Source organism: Panthera onca, chromosome E2, assembly GCF_046562875.1.
Source record: "Panthera onca isolate mPanOnc1 chromosome E2, mPanOnc1 haplotype 2, whole genome shotgun sequence".
Taxonomy (NCBI): Eukaryota; Metazoa; Chordata; class Mammalia; order Carnivora; family Felidae; genus Panthera; species Panthera onca.
In genome coordinates, this window is record NC_138353.1 from 43256013 (window position 1) to 43279818 (window position 23806).

Sequence of the window (23806 nt, forward strand, 5' to 3'; positions counted from 1 at the left end):
ATTAAATTAATATTTATTTTTATTTGAATATAGTTGACACCCAAGGTTACATTAGTTTCAGATGTACAACATAATGATTCAGTATCTCTGTACATTATGCTATGCTCACCACAGTTGTTTATTTTTAAAAGCTTTTTCCTCCACCTTTTGTTAATGTCAAATGTGGGTTTTCTTCTTTGGAGCTCTGACCTTCTTACTTATCTTGATTCAGTAAGTGGAGTGAGAGAGTTGACTGAGTGATGTACTTCAAAGGATGTTTCAATTTATTAGGAAATACTTCAGAATTAAAAAAAATAGGGGCGCCTGGGTGGCGCAGTCGGTTAAGCGTCCGACTTCAGCCAGGTCACGATCTCGCGGTCCGTGAGTTCGAGCCCCGCGTCAGGCTCTGGGCTGATGGCTCGGAGCCTGGAGCCTGTTTCTGATTCTGTGTCTCCCTCTCTCTCTGCCCCTCCCCCGTTCATGCTCTGTCTCTCTCTGTCCCAAAAATAAATAAAAAACGTTAAAAAAAAAAAAAATTAAAAAAAATAATATAACATACCCATCTTAAATTTTAAAAAGGGAAAGATAAGGTTATTAGCAGGTAGTGAGTTCTTGCTAAATATTAGTCATTATATTAGGTTGCTTGTCTTCAGATTGTCTTGTGTGTTTTAGTTGATGTTGATCCCCTCCTCTTGACAATTTTATAGAAAAAAAGCCTGCCTTAGAAAACTGAGGTTAAATAACTCGTCCAAGTTTGCACAGCTTTGGAATGGCAGAGCCAGGGTTTAAACCTAGAGGGTTTTGTTGTTTAGTACATGTAAAAACTCTTTACTGAATGTGTTCACTAACCACATTTTAAAAGTTCTGCTGTTATGAGGTTTACTTTAATAATCTATCATAAGTTAAAAGCTGTGATGAGTTATTTTCTAATTGAGGTAAAGGATCCAGTGGGATCACGTGGCTCTTGCAACCTGGTCTGCTATATTAAAAGATACAAATTCTTGATGGTATGACAGTGGAGCAAAAAGCTACTGTTAATCATAAAAATTTCTTTATCGAAAAGTTCTAGGATTACTATAAGGAAACCGAGGTCTTCGGTTAAATGATATGACTAAGAGCTCATAGAATCTAGGTCTTCTGAGTTGAGTCTGTAATTCTTTTAATTAGTAAACTTAGTAGTGTGTGTGCTTATAACTAAAAACCTTTCAAAGACTTTGTTCTATCCTTTATTCCATTTTGACTTGCAGACCCCAGATGAGGCTGAATTTACGTGATTATATCATTTTATAGTTCTATGAATGTTTTTTAGAATTATGGATATGATTATTTCTTTTATAGAAGCATTTGTTTTCAGATGGTTTCTGATTCTCATTTTAGAAAATGGAAACAAGAAGAGAAAAAAATTACATATATAACCACAAATATAAATATATAATAATTACATGTATCTGTGGAAATAACCAGGTAACTTTTTAAAAAAACACACGTCGGGGCGCCTGGCTGGCTTAGTCAGCAGAGCTTGCGACTTTTGATCTTGAGGTTGTGAGTTTGAACCCCATGTTGGGCGTAGAGATTACTTAAAAAAAATTAAAATTGTTGGTGCTGGCAAAGAAGTGGTTTGAATGTAAATAAAACATACATACCATTCTCTTAGTGGAGCTAATGGTACACATTTTATGTCCTACTTTTTTCTCTCAAGATTATTATTTACTTTCTCATCCAGTAATTTATACATCTAAATTTTCTAATTTCTTGTTTTGTTGATTTTTTTCTTTTTCTTTTTCTGTTCTTTTTTGTTTTTGTTTTTGTTTTTGTTTTGCTTTCCCCCCATAGATCTTGAGCCAGATGATTGTGCATCCATTTACATCTTTAATGTAGATCCACCTCCATCTACTTTAAACTCACCACTTTGCTTACCACATCATGGATTACCGTCTCACTCTTCTGTTTTGTCACCATCGTTTCAGCTCCAAGGTCACAAAAACTATGAAGGAACTTGTGAGATTCCTGAATCTAAATACAGCCCTTTAAGTGGTCCCAAACCCTTTGAGTGTCCAAGTATTCAAATTACATCCATCTCTCCTAACTGTCATCAAGAAATAGATACTCATGAAGATGACCTACACATAAATGATCCAGAAAGGGAATATTTGGAAAGGCCTTCTAGAGATCATCTCTATCTTCCTCTTGAGCCATCCTACCGGGAGTCTTCCCTTAGTCCTAGTCCTGCCAGCAGCATCTCTTCTAGGAGCTGGTTCTCAGATGCATCTTCTTGCGAATCTCTTTCACACATTTATGATGATGTGGATTCGGAATTGAATGAAGCTGCCGCCCGATTTACTCTTGGATCCCCTCTGACTTCTCCTGGTGGCTCACCAGGAGGTTGCCCTGGAGAAGAGTCCTGGCATCAACAATATGGACTTGGACACTCCTTGTCACCCAGGCAATCTCCTTGCCACTCTCCTAGATCTAGTGTTACTGATGAGAATTGGCTGAGCCCCAGGCCAGCCTCAGGACCCTCATCAAGGCCTACTTCCCCCTGTGGGAAGCGACGGCACTCCAGTGCTGAGGTTTGTTATGCTGGGTCCCTTTCACCCCATCATTCACCTGTTCCTTCTCCTGGTCACTCCCCCAGGGGAAGTGTAACAGAAGATACCTGGCTTAATGCTTCTGTCCAGGGTGGATCAGGCCTTGGCCCTGCACTTTTTCCATTTCAGTACTGTGTAGAGACTGATATCCCTCTGAAAACAAGGAAGACTTCTGAAGATCAAGCTACCATACTACCAGGAAAATTAGAGCTCTGTTCAGATGACCAAGGGAGTTTATCACCATCCCGGGAGACTTCAGTAGATGATGGCCTTGGATCTCAGTATCCTTTAAAGAAAGATTCATCTGGTGACCAATTTCTTTCAGTTCCTTCACCTTTTACCTGGAGCAAACCAAAGCCTGGCCACACCCCAATATTTCGGTGAGTTGATGGAAATGGCTGCTGGTCATTTTTCATGCTTATGTGTTACTGGTGGCATGTGACTGCATTATATATATGGAATGGTTTGATGCCCCCCCCCCCTTTTTTTTCTAGTGTCTTCCAGACAAATCAATTAAAGTCTTCATTTATTTTCCCTTTAGTCTTAAAAGAGCCTTCAGATAGGCTAGGCTTATCATTTTAAAAGTATATAGATAATGAATTGTAGATAGTAATAAATTATATTGAAGATTCCCTAGAAAGAATTTTCTTATTTAAAAAGCTTTTTGTAAAACATTGATTACAGTATGAGTTAAATTACAAAAAAAATACTAATTGGGAACATGTGTTTTATATTTTTAAGACCTTATTATACAAATGAAATTTGTTTATTGTGGCAAGTTCTTTTCATAATTTATTTTTTATCTTTTGATTTTATAAGTTTGACTTGTTTATTGTAGAGAAATTTTAACATTTTATGTATTTAAATTTGTCTTCTGCATGGGTTTTGGATTTTGTGTTATATTTGAAAGCCTTACCCCAGTCTAAAATAATTACAAATAACAATCTAACTTGCACATGTTTTTAATAAAATTTTTATGTATACATTAGCTTTATAATGTATATAATACATATTAATTATATTTATATGTACATGCATATATTATATATTAATAATTGTATGTATATGAATATATATTTGAATTTTGAGTCTAGCTAGGAGCTGGAGTAGAGAACAGTTTAAAAGTAAGTAAGTAAGAGTGTAAGAGCAAGTAAGGAATTCTAGATAACTGGAGTAAGAACAGCATGACTCATTCCAAATGACTTCTCAGTTGTCATAATCCTGTTTTATAGAATCAGTCTAGTCTATATAATTGTTTAGAAGAGACAACTTTTTTTAAAATGCTTTTTCAGTGGTATGAGTGTTTATTTCTGGATCCAGATCTTTAGAAAAATATGTGGAATTATGGTATTGAAGATATCTTTGAGCCTATCATTCTGCTTTTGAAAAGTATCTTAATCTTTGTAGGGGTTTGCTTAAGTCTGCAGAACAAGTGTAGAAACTAGCTGAGAGTTGAAGTTGAGTTGTTTCAGACTAATAAAAATTAATACCTTTGAGCTTCATAATAAAGCTAGGCTGAGGACATTGAGAGAAGCAATTTAGGAATGCTAGCAGTGAATGAATGAAGCAATGTAGGAATGGTAGCATTTCATTGGTGGAAGACACCTTAAAAGTCCAATTTCACCAGTCACTAAGAAGATTTTTTTTTTTTAATATTTATTTTTTGGGAGAGCGCAAGCAGGGGAGAGGCAGAGAGAGGGGGACATAGGATCTGAAGCAGGCTTTGCGCTGACAGGCTGACAGCAGTGAACCCAATGTAGGGCTCGAATTCCTGAAGGAGATCATGACCTGAGCCAAAGTTGGACACTCAAGCAAATGAGCTACCCAGGTGCCCCAAAAGATGTTTTTAATATAAATTATTGTAGGTTGGGTCCTTTAGCATTTGACCTACAGACATATAAGTTGTTTCTTTTTTAAATCCCGTATTTTCATTGTTAATATATCTAAATGAGGGGTGGTTGGGTGGCTCAGTCAGTTAGGCATCTGACTTTGGCTCATATCATGATCTCATAGCTCGTGAGTTCAAGCCCTGCATCTGGCTCTGTGCTGCCAGCCTGGAGCCTGCTTCAGATTCTGTGTCTCCCTCTTTCTGCCCTTCCCCCCCCCCCCTCCAAAAATAAATAAACATTTAAAAAATATGTATACATAAATATCTAAATGAACCTATATCCCTTTAAGCTGTTTAAATTATCTTATTGATCAATTGATGTTTTCTCTAAAATTGACATTTAGAATCTGCAATGATAGACCTTATAGTTTTTCAGCCAAATGTGTAGTGAAATTAAATTGTACCTCAAATTGCAGTATACTGCTGCCTATAAGCGGTGTACAGTATTTCAGAGAAACAAGAATAAGAAGGAAGTGGGTAAGCAACAGGTATAATAGACTAACTTCTATAGCTACACACCAGGGATGGAGACATATATACTGAGATACAGGAGTATTTGGATCCTTAGACACTGATAGCACATACACAGAAATGGACATTTTTGCTTAAAAATTAAATTATTCTTTTGGTTGTTTTTTTATAATTAGGTACACATAGTTGAAAATCATTTAGTTTTGCAAAATGTTAGAATTTGTCCTTTTTAAAAAATACAGGAAACCAAAACGTAAATGAAATTGATTTGAGTTAAAGAATTATTTCGTAAGTACCCATCATATCCAGTGTTATAACTTATTAAGTAAAATTTTATTTTGGAATACTCTGCTTCAGAGATCACAGGAGGAAAAAAATGTTGGTTGCTGGCAAAGAAGGGATTTAAATCCTTGCTTGGCAGTAATAGCATGGTGAAATGCATTTTTTGTGTGTTTCGTTTATAGCACATCTTCATTACCTCCACTAGACTGGCCTTTACCAACTCATTTTGGACAATGTGAACTGAAAATAGAAGTGCAACCTAAAACTCATCATCGAGCCCATTATGAAACTGAAGGTAGCCGAGGAGCAGTAAAAGCATCTACTGGGGGACATCCTGTTGTCAAGGTATGAGTTGGGACTTATTTTGGAGATATCATACATTTTTTAATGATAAAGTCTGTTCATTCAGGTACTGCTGAGCACAAAAAGAAAATTCAAAGCTTAAAACTTCTGTTGAGGTTTTATGTTTTTGTTCATATGGCACTTCTGCATTGAGGTTATTTTTTTTGCTAAGTTGAAACATATTCTTTTGCTTGTGGACTGACTCTCCAGCTGAGAGGAAAGATTGTAGTGGTCAAACAGTTGTTTTTCTTATTAAAAAACCCCAAATAACAAAAAACAACTGTATTATAAACATAATACCTGCTCGTTTAAAATCGAAGTAATACTGGGGCGTCTGGGTGGCTCAGTCGGTTGAGCTTCCGACTTCAGGTCAGGTCATGATCTCTCAGTTCGTGGGTTTAAGCCCCACGTCAGGCTCTGTGCTGACAGCTCAAAGCCTGGAGCCTGCTTCAGATTCTGTGTCTCCCTCTCTCTCTGCCCTTCCCCAGCTCATGCTCTTTCTCTCTCAGAAATAAATAAACATTAAAAAAATTTTTTTAATCCAAATCCAAGTAATACCAAAAATAAAGCAATAAATTACCCCAAATACAAACCCCTCAGAAATAAGCAATTGTTAATATTTGATTAACATTCCAGATAATTCTCTGTGTATATTTAGTGTAAGTCTGAATGGATGGCTAGAAAATAGATTGAATTTTTTTATGGATAGCATTATACTGAACATCTTTGTGATGAAAATGTTTATTTTTATTTGAATTTATTAGGAAAAACTAACATGAAATCATAAAAATATGTAATAGTTGAGCATGTGAAATATACTTAATAGGTAAATTTTGAATCGTAATAGTTGAATGTTAATTTTAATATTTGAATGAAGTATTTATAAAATGAAACAGAAGTAAAAAGTAAGAACTACTGAATCTTAGATATTGTTCTTCCCGCTCAGAGATCCTAAGAAGATCTAAGGTTAAACATACTAAATTATTGAGAAACTGAATCACTGTTTTAGATAGTTTGAATTTTGACTCCCTGCTTTGAAAAATGAGATGATTGTCTTAAACTTCTCCTGCTCTACCCAGGTTCTACCTCCTGAATTTTGTTGCTTCTGTTATTTTCCCTTGCAGATCTACAGCCATCTTCCCACCCTTGTACCCTTCCACACTCCATTGTTTAGCTTTAGTCCTGTGTCTAGTTGGATTCAGTGATTACTACTGATTTTTACATGTTTTATTGTTAAGTGTTTTGTTTAAGGAGGGCTTTGGATTCTGTATTTGTTGGGTTCTTTCATGTTTGAGAATGTTTGTTGGCTTAAATACTCAAACATCAGAATGGCCTGTATATAATAATCTTGGGGCGCCTGGGTGGCTCAGTCGGTTAAGCATCCGACTTCAGCTTAGGTCACGATCTTACGGTCCGTGAGTTTGAGCCCCGCATCGGGCTCTGGGCTGATGGCCCAGAGCCTGGAGCCTGCTTCCGATTCTGTGTTTCCCTCTCTCTCTGCCCCTCCCCCGTTCATGCTGTGTCTCTCTCTCTCTGTCTCAAAAAAAATAAATAAAAACGTTAAAAAAAAAAATAAAAAAAAAAAAATAATCTTGAGTCACCTATTTTCTCTCTCAGGACTTGTCTTAACAGCATTGTGTATTGTGGACGAATTAGTTTTATCTGAAGTGAATTTGAACAATACAGGTTATGAACTATCATTTCCTGTATCAGCCATGATTTATGATTTATCATTATTATCTAAACAATATTTAATAGTTCTTGACAAAGCTTTACATTTTAGGTGGGTTTTTAAACGACTTGTAGCAAGAAATAGCAGTTACAGAAAGAGATCAGGTTTGTGGTTACCAGTGAGAGAACTGGATCAAGGTGGTCAGAAGGTACAAACTTCCAGTTATAAATAAGTACTGAGGATGTAGTGTACAACATAATGATTACAGTTAACACTGCCATATCTCTGTCAGTTTTTGGTAAGTATATGAGGCGATGGATGTTAGCTAAATTTATCATAGTAATCAGTTCACAACATAAAAATCAAGTTATTTATATACCTTAAATTTATGTACTATTTTATGTCAATTGTCATAAGAATTCTCTCATTTGTTTTTTTTTTAATTTTTTAAATTTATTTTAATGTTTATTTTTGAGAGAGAGTGAAAGCATGCATGAGTGGGTGTGGGATAGAGAGAGAGGGAGACGCAGAATCCGAAGCAGGCTCCAGGCACTGAGCTGTCAGGGCAGAACCTGATGCAGGGCTCGAACCCATGAACCACAAGATCATGACCTGAGCGAAGTCAGATGCTCAACTGACTGAGCCACCTAGGCGTGCCCTGCCGTTTGTTCTTAGAGTCACATTTTGCTCTTAAATGAGAGCTTATTTCAGTTTTATTAAGGAAGAAGATTGCTTCATTTACTGTATCTTTGAGTTTTCTTACCAGGAAAGAAATTATTTACAAGTCCTTAAGTGAACAAAAATTTTTTGAGATGCCACAGTATTCCTTTAATTACAAACTGGTTCTCTGAGGTGCCTGGGTGACTCAGTTGGTTAAGAAGCCAATCTTGATTTCGGCTCAGGTCATGATCTCATGGTTCATCAGATGTAGCCCTGTGTCAGGCTCTGTGCTGACAGTGTGGAGTCTGCTTGGAATTTTCCCTCTCTCACTCTCTCTGCCCCTCCCCTGCTTGTATGGTTGCTCGCTCTCTCTCTCTCTCTCTCTCTCTCTCTCAAAATAAGTAAATAAACATTTAAAAGAAGAATTAAAAAGATAAAAAATAAAAACTGGTTCTCTTTTGGGGCTCCTGCTGGCTCCATGGAGTGTGCAACTCTGTCTCAGGGTCGTAAATTCGAGCCCCAAATTGGGGTGTAGAGATTACTTAAAAAACCAAACTGGGGGTACCTGGGTGGCTCAGTCGGTTAAGCGTCCGACTTCAGCTCAGGTCACGATCTTGCGGTCCGTGAGTTCGAGCCCCGCGTCGGGCTCTGGGCTGATGGCTCAGAGCCTGGAGCCTACTTCCGATTCTGTGTCTCCCTCTCTCTCTGCCCCTCCCCCGTTCATGCTCTGTCTCTCTCTGTCTCAAAAATAAATAAATGTTAAAAAAAAATTTTTTTTTAAAAACCAAACTGGTTCTCTTCTTAGGAGGAGACTGGCACTTCTGGTATCATCATCGTTGCTTTATATTGTCCTTGTGAGTGACTTTTTTTTTTTTTTATAACTTCTTACCTGAAGAATTATATCATTACACTTGAAATTACTGACTTAACCAGAGTATGTCTGGATGCTGATGGTTCTTTATCAGTCTTTCCAAGTACCTATGATACTCCCTTTCAATCTGAGATTATTTCTTCCTTTGTACAAGAAAATCTGTATTATGTATCTGTATACCTTTCCTGTCCATTTGTTTTGTCCTTTACTTCAGGGACTCCAATTACTAGTCAAATGTCAACTTGTCTTTGTTTATCCCCCATGTCTTTGTGTTTTTTCCTCTGGTTATTTTAATGTCTTACTACTGTGTGTGTGTGTGTGTGTGTGTGTGTGTGTGTGTGTGTGTGTGTGTGTGTGTGTGTGTGTTTAAAGCTCTGCTCTGATGTTTTTGATCTATTCGTCACTTGCTGTTTCTAATTTAGCTTCTAATTTTTTTACGTTTATTTTTGAGAGAGACAGAGAGACAAAGTGTGAGCAGGGGAGGGGCAGACAAAGAGGGAGACACAGAATCTGAAACAGACTCCAGGCTCTGAGCGGTAAGCGCAGAGCCTGATGTGCAGCTTGAACCCACAAACCGTGAGATCATGACCTAAGCTGAAGTTGGATGCTCAACTGACTGAGCCACCCAGGCGCTTCTCTAAATTAGCTTTTAGATCTGCAGTTGTGTCTTGAACTTTAATTTGATTCTTCAGGTACATTTTCCACTCATTTGATATTTTATCATTATATTTTATCTCCTGATTTATTGAATTTATATTCTTTATTTATATTTATATAAATATATTTATAAAAAAAGACTTTATATATATATTTTTTAATGTTTATTTTTGAGAGAGAGTGTGAGAGAGAGTGTGAGCAGGGGAGGAGCAGAGGGAGGTGGGGGACAGAGCATCCGAAGCAGGCTCTGCGCTGACAGCAGCTAGCCTGATGAGAGCTTGAACTCACAAATCATGAGATCGTGACCTGAGCTGAAGTCAGACACTCAATGGACTGAACCCCTACTGAATTTATATTCTTAGATTTTTTAGTGTGGAACATTCACTGGTAATCAATTTCTGGGTTTTGTCTTTGTGTGTATGTTTTTTTGAGGGGGAGGTTTTGTTTTCATTTTTATTTCATTAGTCAAATGTCTTATATAATTTGTTCCATTTTTCATTAAATAAAAACAAGAACAAAAACTGTATACTATGATTGCCTAATTGTCATGCCTTATCTCCTCCATTTTGTTTGAGAGCTTTGGTCTGTAGCCTGAGGAGATTGGGGTAAAGAGGTACAGAGTTACTTTAGGGTAGGCCTTGTTGGGTTTGGCTCAAGAGAGTGAACAATATCATGTATTATGGCCCACTCCCAGAACTCTAGTGTGTATCATATTTTCATGAGCTGTGCTTATTCCCCTAATACAGCACAGAGTCCTGGAAGATGGTCAGCACTCCTGACCTTTTCTGCCCTGCCAGAAGCCCTGGAGCATAATGTAGTATCTTTTATTCTTGAGGAAAAGTTTTTCCTTAACTTTTTTCGGAGCTAGCTACTTAGAACTTTGATTTACTTTGCTGTAAATTAGCATGAGTTAGTGTTTTCTATTTTGTTTTCTCGTTTTATTACTTTTATACCATTAATGTAATTATTTTATTTTTATTATTTTTTAAAATTTATTTTTAGGGAGAGAGTGAGAGAGTATGTGCCCACGAGTTGGGGGAGGGGCAGAGAAAAACAGAGGGAGTGAGAATCCCAAGCCGGCTCCACCCCAGTGCGGACCCCAACTTGGGGCTCAGTCTCAATACCATGAGATCATGACCTGAGCAGAAACCTGGAGTTGGATGCTTAACTGATTGAGCCACCTAGGTGCCCCAATTTATTTATTTATTTATTTATTTAGTTAGTTAGTTAGTTAGTTAGTTTATACTTACTAATTTTATTTACTGCTGTTGCTTTTCCTGGTGGATGAGGTATGGATTAGTTAGTAGTTGTGCCATATAAATCTTAATCCTCTGTTTCACATTCCTCGTACTGCCACCACCACCACACACACATACATTTTGGTTATTTTGTTAGCTATTGAGTAAAGAAGATTGTGATACTACTTCATTCCATTGTCTTTATGCAAAATCAGATAATCAGAGAAATCATTTTCCTCATAATCAGAGACAAATAAGCATTACATGATGAGAACAGGTCATCTCAAATTGGAAATGAAACTGATGCCTGACTCTATATACTCTACACACTTGCAGGGTTGTGTGCTTTGTAGGGACACTCTTCATTTCTGTATGTCCACTTCTGAGACTTCATTTTTTCCATTAACAGAGGTGGCCCTTTTTCAGCAACTAAGAGGACTATTTGTAGATTTCTCTGCTATTCTGAGAATTTTGTAATGCTCGGGAAAGGACGGCATCATTTGCTATTCCAGACTGATCTGAGCATCACACGTAAGAGTGGCATGCTTGGTTCTCAAGACAAAAAAAAAAAAAAAAAAAAGCCTTGATTTTGCTCTCTGAGTAGTGGCTTATTTTCTTTTAAACATTTTGTTGCTAAGAACACATCATTAAAGTACACAAGTCTTAACATGTACAGCTCAGTGAATTTTTAATATACACATACCCATATAACTACCACAAAGGTTAAGATATAGAGTATTTTAAGCACCCTGAAGACTCCCTTGTGCCCTTCCCAGTTTGTATCCCCCAACCAAAGTTAATCATGCTTCTGAACTTCTTCTCATCATAGATTTGTCTTTTCATTCTTGAATTTCATATAAATGGGATCATATAGAATATCCTATTTTCTGTCTGGCTTCTTTTATTCAACATTATGACTGTGAGGTTCATCCATTTGCGGCGGGTAGTTTTTCTTTTTCTTTGCTGTGCATTACTCTATTGTATTAATTTGCTATAATTTCTTCATCTGTCCTCCTATTCATAGACACTTGGTTTGTGTCCGGTTTTGGACTATTTTGAATAAAGCTGCTGGACTATTTTGAATAAACCTATGTTCTTTTTTCTCTTTTTTAACACATCTCTTTTATTTTTTATTTTAATTCCACTGTAGTTAACATATGGTGTTACATTAGTTTCAGGTGTACTACACCTATCTTTTGATAGACAGGGCATTCACTTGTTTTGGTAATATGTCCGTTGAGTGGAATTGCTGGTATTGCAAAGTGCCCATACCAGTTTTTACTTCTGACCAGTCATAATATGGAGGTTTCAGTTACTCCACATCTTCACCGGTACCAACACTTGGTTGCTGGTATTTTTTAACTATTTCAGTGGGGTTGTAGAAGAATCACACTGGTTTTAATTTGTGGTTTCCTGATGACCAGTGATGTTGAACATCTTTTCACATTTGTTTTCAGACATTTGGCTGTCCTCTTCTGTGAAATGTCGGTTCACATTTCTTGACCAGTTTTTATTTTTTATTTTTTTTATTTTTTAATTTTTTTTTTTCAACGTTTTTTATTTATTTTTGGGACAGAGAGAGACAGAGCATGAACGGGGGAGGGGCAGAGAGAGAGGGAGACACAGAATCTGAAACAGGCTCCAGGCTCCGAGCCATCAGCCCGGAGCCTGACGCGGGGCTCAAACTCACAGACCGCGAGATCGTGACCTGGCTGAAGTCGGACGCTTAACCGACTGCGCCACCCAGGCGCCCCTCTTGACCAGTTTTTAAATTGTCTTTTTCTTTTTGATTTGTAGGTTTTTTTTTTTTTTTTAGTGTTTTGAATGTAAGTTTTTTGTCAGGTATATGCATTGCAAATATAATTTCTTCTCATTGTCTTTTGCTTGCTTTTTCACTGTTTTGTTTTACTTTTTTGTTGTTTGTTTTGAGAGAGAGCTTAAGCAGGGGAGAGATAGAGGGAGAGATAGAGGGAGAGGGAGAAAGAGAATTTTAAGCAGGCTCCATGCCCAGGGTGAGGCTCTGTCTCACCACTTTGATATCGTGACCTGAGCTGAAATCAAGAGTTGGACGCTTAGCTCACTGAGCCACCCAGGCGCCCATTGATGTGTGTTTTGATGAATGGAAGTTTTTAATTTTAATAAGTCCAAATTATTAGTATTCTTTTTCCTGAATAGTGCTTTTATATCCTGTTCAAGAACCTTTGCTTACATACCAAGGTTATGAAGGCAGTCAGTCTCTTGTGTTTTATTCTGGAAGCTTTATTGCTTTACCTTTTATATTTAGGTCTATGGTCTTTCTCAAATTATTTTTTGTGTATGGACTAAAGAGGTAAGGATTAAGCCCCCCTTTTTTTATCGATAAAAGTTGACTCAGTACCATAATTGAAAGCCCATCATTTTTCTCTTGACTTTATATTTCTTGACCTAACGGTTTATTTTAGCTTCTTTTGGGTTTTCTAAATAGTTGGGTCATCTTTGAATAATAACCGTTTTACCTCTTTATAATTTTTATACCTTTTTTCCCTAAAACTTTTATTGTGAAATACACTTAACATAAAATTTATCATGTTAATATCTGATATAAAGTACTTAGAGTAGTCAACATCATCATAGAGACAAAAGAAGAATGGTGGTTTCTGGGAGCTAAGGGGACAAAAAAGAGGGGTATAGAGTTTCAGTTTTATAAGATGAAAAGAGCTATGGAAATGGATGGTGGTCAAAGTTATACAACATTATGAATGTATTTGATACTACTAAACCATACATGTAAAAATAATTAACATTTTCATGAAAATCGGAATTTGGGGGCATTAAAGACATTATCCAGGGGAACCTGGGTGGCTCAATCAGCTAAGCATTCAACTCTTGATTTTGGCTCAGGCTGTGATTTCATGCTCGTGGAATCAAGCCCCAACTCAGGCTCCATGCTAAGCGTGGAGCCTGCTTACGATTCTCTCTCCCTCCCTCTCCTTCTGCCCCTCTCCACCGCTCTATCTCTAAAAAATCTTTTTAATAGTAAAAATCATAAGGGGCACCTGGATGGCTCAGTTGGCTGAGTGTCCAACTTCATGAGGATTTGATCTCACGGTTCGTGAGTTTGAGCCCCCTTCGGGGTCTGTGCTGACAGCTCAGAGCCTGGAGCCTGCTTCAGATTCTGTGTCTCCCTCTCTCTCCACCCCTACCTTGCTCATGCTCTGTCTCTCTTTCTCTGTCTCAAAAATAAACATTAAAAAAATTTTTTTAATAAAAGTCATAAAAACTAGAAAGATTAAAAAAAAAAAGACATTATCCATAGAGTAAAAAGAGAATCAAAAAAAGGGAGAAAATATCTGCAAATCATACATCTAATAATATAAATATATAAATTACATAAATATAGAGGCCCCTGGGTGGCTCAGTCAGTTGAGCGTCTGACTTCAGCTCAGGTCATGATCTTGTGGTTCGTGGGTTCGAGTCCTGTGTCGAGCTCTGTGCTGACAGCTCAGAGCCTAGGGCCTGCTTCGGATTTTGTGTCTCCCTCCCTCTCTGCTCCTCCACAACCCCCCCACCAAACCCTGTCTCTCTCTCTCTCTCTCTCAAAAATAAACATTTAAAACATTTAAAAATTTTAATTACATAAGTATAAACTACATATGTGTGTGTGTGTGTGTGTGTGTGTACACACACACACACAAACATGTGTTTTTATACACATGTACATACACAGAGGAAGAGAAAAAGAGAGAACTCCTAAAACTCAACAACAGAAAAACACACCACCTATTTCAAAAAACGGGCAAAAATTTGAAAAGACATTTTCCCAAAGAAGTTATACAAATGGTCAATAAATCTAAAAAATGCTCAAACTCAATGACCGGAAGGAAAATGCAAATCACAACAATGAGACACCATTTCACACTCACTAGGATGGCTGCTATCAAAAAAACAGAAAACAAGCATTGGCAAGGACGTAGAAAAACTGGGACCCTTGTACACTGTTGGTGGGAATGGTGGTTAAAAATTAAAAGTAGAGGGGCACCTTGGTGGCTCAGGTGGGCATCCCACTCTTGATTTCAGTTCAGGTCATGATCCCAGGGTTGTGGGATAGAGCCCTGCATCAGGCTCCACGCTGAGTGTGGACCCTACTTAAGATTCTTTCTCTCCCTCCCTCTGCTCCCTCGCCTACTAATACTCTCTCTCTCAAAAAAAATTTTTTTTAATAAAAAATAAATAAAAAATTAAAAGTAGAATTACCATATGATCCAGCAATTCTACTTCTGGGTATATACTGAAAAGAAATGAATGCAGGGTCTCAAAAAGATATTTGCATATCCATGTTCATAGCAATGTTATTCACAACAACTGAAATGTGGAAGCAACTCATATGTCTATTGGTGGATGAATGGACAAGCAAAATGTGTATACAATGAAATATTATGTAGCCTTAAAGAGGAAAGAAATTCTGTTATATGTTACAACATGGATGAACCCTGAGGCTATTACTAAGTGAAATAAGCCAGTCACAGAAGACAAATACTGTATGAATTCAGTGATTCATCACTTACATATAACACCTTAGCGCTCATCATAACAAGTGCCCTCCTGATATCCATCACCCATCTAGCCCATTCCCCACCCACCTGCCTCCATCAACCCTCAGTTTTTCTTCTCTATCTTTAAGGGTTTCTTATAGTTGTTTCCCTCTTTTTTCCCCTTCTCCTTCCCTTCCCTTTCCCCTTCCCCTTCCCCTTCCCCTTCCCCTTTCCCTTCCCCTTCCCCTTCCCCTTCCCCTTCCCCTTCCCCTTCCCCTTCCCCTTCCCCTTCCCCTTCCCCAAACAAAATTCATCTGTTTTGTTTGTTAAGTTCCACATGTGAGTGGAATATACGGTATTTGTCTTTCTCTGATTTCACTTAGCATAATATGTTGTAGCTCCATCCACGTCCTTGAAAAGGGCAAGATTTCATTCTCTTTGACTGCTGAGTAATATTCCTGTGTGTGTGTGGGTGTGTGTGTGTGTGTACGTGTGTGTGTACCACATCTTCTTTATCCATCCATGGACATTTGGGCTCTTTCCATAGTTTGGTTGTTGTTGATCATGCTTCTTGGTTAACTTAATTCCAAAATGTTTTATTCTTACTATTGTAAATGGAATTGTTTTCATAATTTTTTTTCTAGATTGTTCAGATTGTGTATAGAAATACCAACTGATTTTTGTGTGTCGACTTTGTGTCCTGATACTCTGTTGAATTCTGTGAATAGCTGTGTGTGTGTGTGTGTGTGTGTGTGTGTGTGTGTGTGTGTAATCATTAGGGTTTTCTTCATATAAGATCATACCATCTAAGAACAAGGATAACTTCACTTCTTTCTTTCTAATTTGGGTGCCTTTTATTTCTTTTTCTTGCCTAATTGCTCTGGCTAGAATTTCTAGTACTGTTTTGACTAGAACTGGTGAGAGCAGGCATACTTGGGTTGTTCCTGGTCTTCTAGGAAAAGCTCTCAGTCTTTCTCCTTTGAGTATGATGTTCATTGTGGGTTTTTCTTTTTCTTTTTTTTAAAAAAATTTTTTTTAACGTTTATTTATTTTTGAGACAGAGCATGAACGGGGGGGCGGGGGGGGGGGTCAGAGAGAGGGAGACACAGAATCTGAAACAGGCTCCAGGCTCCGAGCTGTCAGCACAGAGCCCGACGCGGGGCTCGAACTCACGGATTGCGAGATCATGACCTGAGCCGAAGTCGGCCGCCCAACCGACTGAGCCACCCAGGCGCCCCTGTGGGTTTTTCATATATGGCTTTTATTATATTGAGCTAATTTCCTTCTAGTTTGTTGAGTGTTTTTTTTTTTGTTTTTTTGTTTTTTTTTTTTTTTTGAGACAGAGAGAGACAGAGCATGAATGGGGGAGGGTCAGAGATAGAGGGAGACACAGAATCGGAAGCAGGCTCCAGGCTCTGAGCCATCAGCCCAGAGCCCGACGCGGGGCTTGAACTCACGGACCGCAAGATCGTGACCTGAGCTGAAGTCGGACACTCAACCGACTGAGCCACCCAGGCGCCCCATAGTTTGTTGAGTGTTTTTATCATGAAAGAGTATTGGATTTTGCTAAAGTTTTTCTGAACCAATTGAGATAATCATGTGATTTCCTCCCTTCATTCTATTAACGTAGTATATTATATTGATAGGTGCTTATATGTTGAACTATTCTTGCATTCCAGGAATAAATCTCACTTGGTTACTGTATATAACCCTTTTAACATGCTGATTAATTCAGTTTGCTAGTATTTTGTTGAGGTCTTTTGCATCCGTGTTCATAAGGAATATTGGTCTGTAGTTTTCTTGTTGTGTCTTTGGCTTTAGTATCAGGGTACTGTTGACCTCATGGGATGAGTTAGGAAATGTTCAGTACTCTTCAGTTTATTTGAAAATATTGAGAAAGATTGGTATTAGTTCTTTAATGTTTGGTTGAATTCACTGGGTCCAGGACTTCCTTCTTGAGGTGATTTTTAACTACTGATTCAGTGTTCATACTAGTTATAGGAATTTTCAGATTGTCTATTTCTTTTTTTTTTTTTTTTTTTAAGTTTATTTATTTATTTTGAGAGAGAGTGCATGAACTGGGGGTGGAAGGCAGAGAGAATACCAAGCGGGCTCCACACTGTCAGTGCAAAGTCTGACATAGAACTTGATCCCACAAACCATGAGATCATGACCTGAGTCGAAACCAAGACTCAGATGCTTAAATGACTGAGCCACCCAGGTACCCCCAGATTTTCTATTTCTTCATAGTTTAGTGTTAGAAAGTTTTGAGTTTCTAGGAATTTGTCCAGTGTGGTTATCCAATTTGTTGGTATACAAATATTTATAGTACTCTTAATCCTTTTTATTTCTGTAGAGTTGGTAGTAATGTCCTCATTTTCGTTTCTGATTTTAGTAATTTGAGTCTTCTCTCTTTTTTCTTAGTCCATCTAGTGAATGAAAGGTTTGTCAACTTTGTTGATCTTTTCAAATAACCAACTTTTGGTTTCATTGATTTTCTCTAGTGTTTTTCTCTTCTCTATTTCATGTATCTCTGCTCTAATCTTTATTATTTTCTTCCTTCTGCTAGCTTTAGGTTTAGTTTGTCCTCCTTTTTCTAGTTCCTGAAGTTATAAAGTTATGAATTTACAACTGGAAATCAGATTCCCCCCCTCTTCCAACAAGGATTGCTGTTTTTTATTATTGTTTCTGGTTTTTTTTTAAGTTTATTTATTTTGAGAGATAGAAAATGTACACATGCTCGCAGGGAGGAGAGGTGCAGAGAGAGGGAGAAAGAATCCCAAGCAGGCTCCGTGCTGTCAGCACAGAGCCTGACGCGAAGCTCGATCTTACGAACTGTGAGATCATGACCTGAGATGAGATCAAGAGTCGGATTCTTAACCAACTGAGCCACCCGGGCACCCCTGTTTCTGGTGTTTTGATTGCTGTAGGCTGTTTCTTTACCAAGGATCAGCCTGAGGTGTAAATTTAAGATCTCTGGTCTTTTTTTTTTTCCTGGTCTTTTCTGAGCCTTTCCCTAAGCATGAGTGTTTAGTTTCTAATTTTCCCCAGATATGCAGTTGTTTTTTTAATATCCTAGTCTTAATATGTGTCTTCCAGAAGGGGAAAAAGAAAAATGTGGTGAATTTATAAATGGAGAGTGCAAAAATAGAAACTAAATGTTCTTTTATTATTAAATTGGTCTGGTAGATGTATGGGGTGTGTGTGTGTGTGTGTGTGTGTGTGTGTGTGTGTGTAGAGTCTCTTTTTTTTTTTTTTTTTTTTTTTAGTTTATGGTTAGGGACTATAGAATTATGCAGCACTGCTCTTCCACATTACCAGTGGGGTTTTTTTGGGTTTTGCACATTCACAGTGTTTTTGTTTTGTGGGGTAAAAAATTTCTATAGTGCCTTTAGAATGCATAAGCACAATTGAGAAAGAGATGCAGTTTAGTCTGAAGTGAAACTAAATTGTTTACTTGTTTCCAGGAAATTAATCTTTAATAAGTTTAATATAGTTTATAAGTAGTATTTAATCAGATTATTTTTCTTTTTAATACTTATCTAAATACGGGAAAATAAAGTCCATAGTTTTTTATTGGAGTTGTATAGTGAAAATGTACGTTTTCATTCACTAGGATTGGAAGAGTCTTATAGTTCTTAACTTTCTGAATTTTGTTTTAAATGTTTTAACATATTACAGATTCTCATTATCTTTTAGAGTAAGTTTTAGAACAGTTATTTTAAAAGAATTTGGGGTACCTGGGTGGCTCAGTCAAAGTGTCTGACTTCAGCTCCGGTCATGATGTCAGGGTTCATTGTCTGGCTCTGTGCTGGCAGCTTGGAGCCTGGAGCCTGCTTCAGATTCTTTGTCTCCCTCTCTCTCTGCCCCTCCCCCACTCTTACTCAGTCTCCTCTCTCTCAAAAATAAATAAACATTAAAAATAAAATAAAAGGGGGGCGCCTGGGTGGCGCAGTCGGTTAAGCGTCCGACTTCAGCCAGGTCACGATCTCGCGGTCCGTGAGTTCGAGCCCCGCGTCAGGCTCTGGGCTAATGGCTCGGAGCCTGGAGCCTGCTTCCGATTCTGTGTCTCCCTCTCTCTCTGCCCCTCCCCCGTTCATGCTCTGTCTCTCTCTGTCTCAAAAATAAATAAACGTTAAAAAAAAAAAAAAATTAAAAAAAAAAAAAATAAAATAAAAATAAAATAAAAGGGGCGCCTGGGTGGCTCAGTTGGTTGAGCGTCCGACTTCAGCTCAGGTCATGATCTCACGGTCTGTGAGTTTGAGCCCCGCGTTGGGCTCTGTGCTGACAGCTTGGAGCCTGGAGCCTGTTTCATATTCTGTGTCTCCCTCTCTCTGACCCTCCCCTGTTCATGCTCTGTCTCTCTCTGTCTCAAAAATAAATAAACGTTAAAAAAAAATTTTAAAATAAAGTAAAATAATTTGATTTTCAAATGGACATGTATCCCCAGAGTGCTAAAAGTCAACATGCAACTTCACAACAATGCCAAATTCAGTGACATTTTGCAGATTTGTGCTGATGTTAATTGCAAAAACTTGCTTTTTTCAGTCCTTTGTAGTTTATAAAATGTTTTCTCAGAGTTTATATTTAATATTCACAAGAGTTCTTGGTAAAGGGCAAGGCAAGTACATTGTGCAGATGATTTAAGATTACACATGATGTAATTGGCAGAGATCTTAAACCCAGGTCTTTTGACTCTGCTACTCTGTTTTCTGTTTTACCATATTGCCTCTTAGACTGCAGCTATGTTATAATGTCATAGTTCTTTTTATTAAGTACTTTCACATTCTTTCATTTAATTCTCCAGATAAGCCTTTTTAGAAACCCTGGTCTTTGATTTAAAGTCATGTGTTATTTCTACTACCTTTATATAAAGTCCTCAGTCAAAATCTTAGACTTTTGTTTACCATTATTGTAGTTTAAACTCTCTTGGATTAATCATGTTAGGCTAACTACTGTGACCAATACTTCCCAGTGTTCAGTGGTTTAGGACCTAAAAAAAGGAAGCTTATTTATTTTCTTTTAGATTGTCACTCATGAATTCAAGGTCTGTCCTCTTGTGATGTCATCATCTTCAACACATAGCCTCCATGGTTCCTGAGAAAAGCAAAGGGAGTATAGGGAAGGCACATAAGATGCTTGAACCTGGAAGTTACTACCAGTTATTACAACTCACAGACCTCTGGCCAAAGAAGTCATATGGCCCTACTTAAATACAAGGAGACTGTGAAAAGTAGTCCCTGTGAAAAGTAGTTGTTGTTGGGAGCCTTTCCTCAGCAACAACTCTATACTGTACTATACATCACAGCTCTGCATAAATCTTTGGTGTCACTGTCTCCTCTGCCATATCCCCTGTACGGTATGGTCTTTTGATTATATTCAGGAGTTTAGTAGTAGCTAAGTGACTAATATGGGTTCTTCAGTCACACTGCTTAGGTTTGAATCCTGGGCTGTACTGTGTCTTTGGCCAAGTAACTAAAATGTTGTAGATTTTTTTTTTTTTTTTATTAAATCATTCATTGCCTAATTTATTCACCCATCTATCCTTTTGTTCACTGAATAAATATTTTTTGATTGCTCGATACCTTACAGACAGTATTGTAGATGCTGGGGATCTAGAGATGAACAAAATAAAGTCTCTGCCCACATGGGCCTTTCTTACATTATACTGAGAGGAGACAATGAGTAAGTAAATAAAATAATATTGTAATGTATTAGGTAAAATATTGAGAATTAGAATATGATATAAGAGGCTAATTATGGGAGGAACTTTACCTCTGGTTCCTTTTTTATAAAACAAGGATAACACCCTAAGAACTGATAGGAGGATTAAATGAAACACTGCATGGACAGAACATGGCATAGTACCTTACACATAGTAAATGCTCAGAAAATGTCAACAAATGTTGATCAGTATTCTGTGAACCCTGATGAAGAGTAAGTAGCCGAGTAAGATACCAACATTGGCATCTTAGAATTCACCTGGAATGATTAGTGTCATTTGAAAGAGTTGTGTTTGCATTCCATGGGCTAGTATTGTATCAAAATGAAAAGAGAAGGGCACTTAAGCACTAGTTGTAGAAATCTTTCTGGTATTTGTTAAAGGACAATTTCAGATGTTCTCAGTATACTTATACATTGAGAGCTAAGAAGTTTCTGAAGTATATATTTTTTGAAATTATGGAAGAACTCAAAACTGAAGCTTTTGCAAAATACCTCCTACCTTCTAGCCATCTAATAAGTTGATTTCTTTTATTTAAAGTAAACAACCTTAGTAATTAATGTGGTCTGCAACTATTTAATACATCCAAGACAGTCTGTTACTTAGCTGGGGATTCAGTGGGGGGAGATCAGACATGTTTCCTACTCCCATGAAATTTACAGTTTGGTGAAGCTTGCAAATGAGATAACAATAAAGTATGATAAAGGTTTAAAGGATGAAATTCACATCTCTCAAAGAGGACATAGCTGAAGGGGTTGAAATGGGCACTGCTTATTTGAGGAAAATTCCTAGCTAATTAAAAACATTAGCCAGAGAAAAGGTAGATACTAAGTGAGGAAAGGTATGAAGCAGAGGGAAGAGTTTATTTATTTTAAAGTTTATTTTGAGAGAGAGAGAGAGAGAGAGAGAGAGAGCGCGCGCAATGGAGGGGTAGGGAGAGGGAGAGAGAATCCCAAGCACGCTCCTTGCTGTCAGAGCAGAGCCTGATGCAGGGCTTGAAGCCATGAACCGTGAGATCACGACCTGAGCCAAAACCAAGAATCAGATGCTTAACTGACTGAACCACTGAACCTCCTTAGGGAAGAGTTTAGAGCTGCACTATCCAATTCAGTAGCTACTAGCCACATTTAAATTTAAATTAACCAAAATTAAAATTTCAGTTCTGAGTTGCATCAACAGAACTTCAAGACTTGGTAGGCATGTGGCTAATGACAGACAACATTGTCTTTTTAACAAATGATGCTGGAGCAATTGCACATCCATAGGCAAGAAAATAAATTGGAACCTAAACCTCACATCTTACACAAGAATTGATTGTACATGAATCATGGATTTTTTTTATTGTTTATTTATTTTTGAGAGAGACAGAGACAGAATGCGAGTGGGTTAGGGCAGAGAGAGAGGGAGGCACAGAATCCAAAGCAGGCTCCAGGCTCTGAGCTGTCAGCACAGAGCCTGACGTGGGGCTTGAACTCATGAGCTGTAATATCATGACCTGAGCCGAAGTCAGGCGCTCAACTGACTGAGTCACCCAGGCGCCCTTGTGGGTTTTTTTTTTAATGCAGATGTAGAAGATTTTTATCATTGCACAAAATTCTGTTGGGCAGTGCTAGTTTAGAAGCCAGGGAACAGAGACAGGTTCTCTTTTTCAAATATGAAAGGCGTAGAACAAGAGAGTTGCTTTGTGGTGATGGAAGAGTTCCTTATCTTTTATTTTTTATTTTGTATTTTTTACATTTTTATTTTATTTTTGAGAGGCAGAGAGAGAGCACAAGTGGGGGAGGGACAGAGAGAGAAGGAGACACAGAATCTGAAGCAGGCTCCAGCCTCTGAGCTATCACCATAGAGCCTGACGTGGGGCTCAAACTCACAAACTGCGAGATCATGACCTGAGCCAGTCAGACGCTCAACTGACTGAGCCACCCAGGCACCCCTCATGGATTTTTTTTTTAATGCAGATGTAGAAGATTTTTATCATTGCACAAAATTCTGTTGGGCAGTGCTAGTTTAGAAGCCAGGGAACAGAGATAGGTTGAACGTTGCAAATATAGAGCAAGAGAGTTGCTTTGTGGTGATGGAAGAGTTCCTTATCTTTTTAAAAAGAAAAAATTTTTTTTTACATTTTTATTTTATTTTTGAGAGGCAGAGAGAGTCAGAGCACAAGTGGGGGAGGGGCAGAGAGAGAAGGAGACACAGAATCCAAAGCAGGCTCCAGGCTCTGAGCTGTCATCACAGAGCCTGACACGGGGCTCGAACTCACAAACCGCGAGATCATGACCTGAGCCGAAGTCGGATGTTCAACTGACTGAGCCACCCAGGCGCCCCAGAAGAGTTCCTTATCTTGATGGTGATGGTGATTACTTGAATCTACACATGGGATAAAATTACATAAAACCACACATACGTTATATTATACAGTAATAATTTTACTAAGACATAAATATTTTAGGGCCACTTGGATGGGTCACTTGATTACATGTCCAACTTTGGCTCATGTCATGATCTTGTGGTCCATGAGTTCAAGCCCTGCGTTGGGTTCTGTGCTGACAGCTCAGAGCCTGGAGCCTGCTTCAGATTCTTTGTCTCCTTCTCTTTGCCCCTCCCCTGCCCTCTCTTTGTCTCTCTCAAAAATAAATAAACATTTTAAAAACAGACATAAATATTTTAATTCAGTAGCTCAAAAGGTACTGAAATTTTTAATTTATTATTATTTTTAATGTTTTTATTTATTTTTGAAGGAGAGAGAGAGAGAGCATGAATGGGGGAGGAGCAGAGGGAGAGGGAGACATAGAATTTGAAGCGGGCTCCAGGCTCTGAGCTGTCAGCACAGAGCCCAATGCGGGGCTTGAACTCATGAACTGTGAGATCATGACCTGAGCCGAAGTCGGACGCTTAACGACTGAGCCACCCAGGCGCCCCAAAAGC

The 23806-nt window shown here is 38.0% G+C and overlaps 1 protein-coding gene across 4 annotated transcripts in view; it reads left to right on the top strand.

Annotated features, from left to right (window-relative positions):
* Positions 1–23806, top strand: part of NFATC3 (nuclear factor of activated T cells 3) — a 135671-nt gene that overhangs the window by 38920 nt on the left and 72945 nt on the right. For all 4 annotated transcript variants that reach the window (XM_060650380.3, XM_060650378.3, XM_060650377.3 and 1 more), the window contains exons 2-3: positions 1813–2947; positions 5391–5553. In XM_060650380.3, coding sequence (XP_060506363.1) covers positions 1813–2947; positions 5391–5553 — 1298 coding nt within the window. The remainder of the gene's footprint in view (positions 1–1812; positions 2948–5390; positions 5554–23806) is intronic.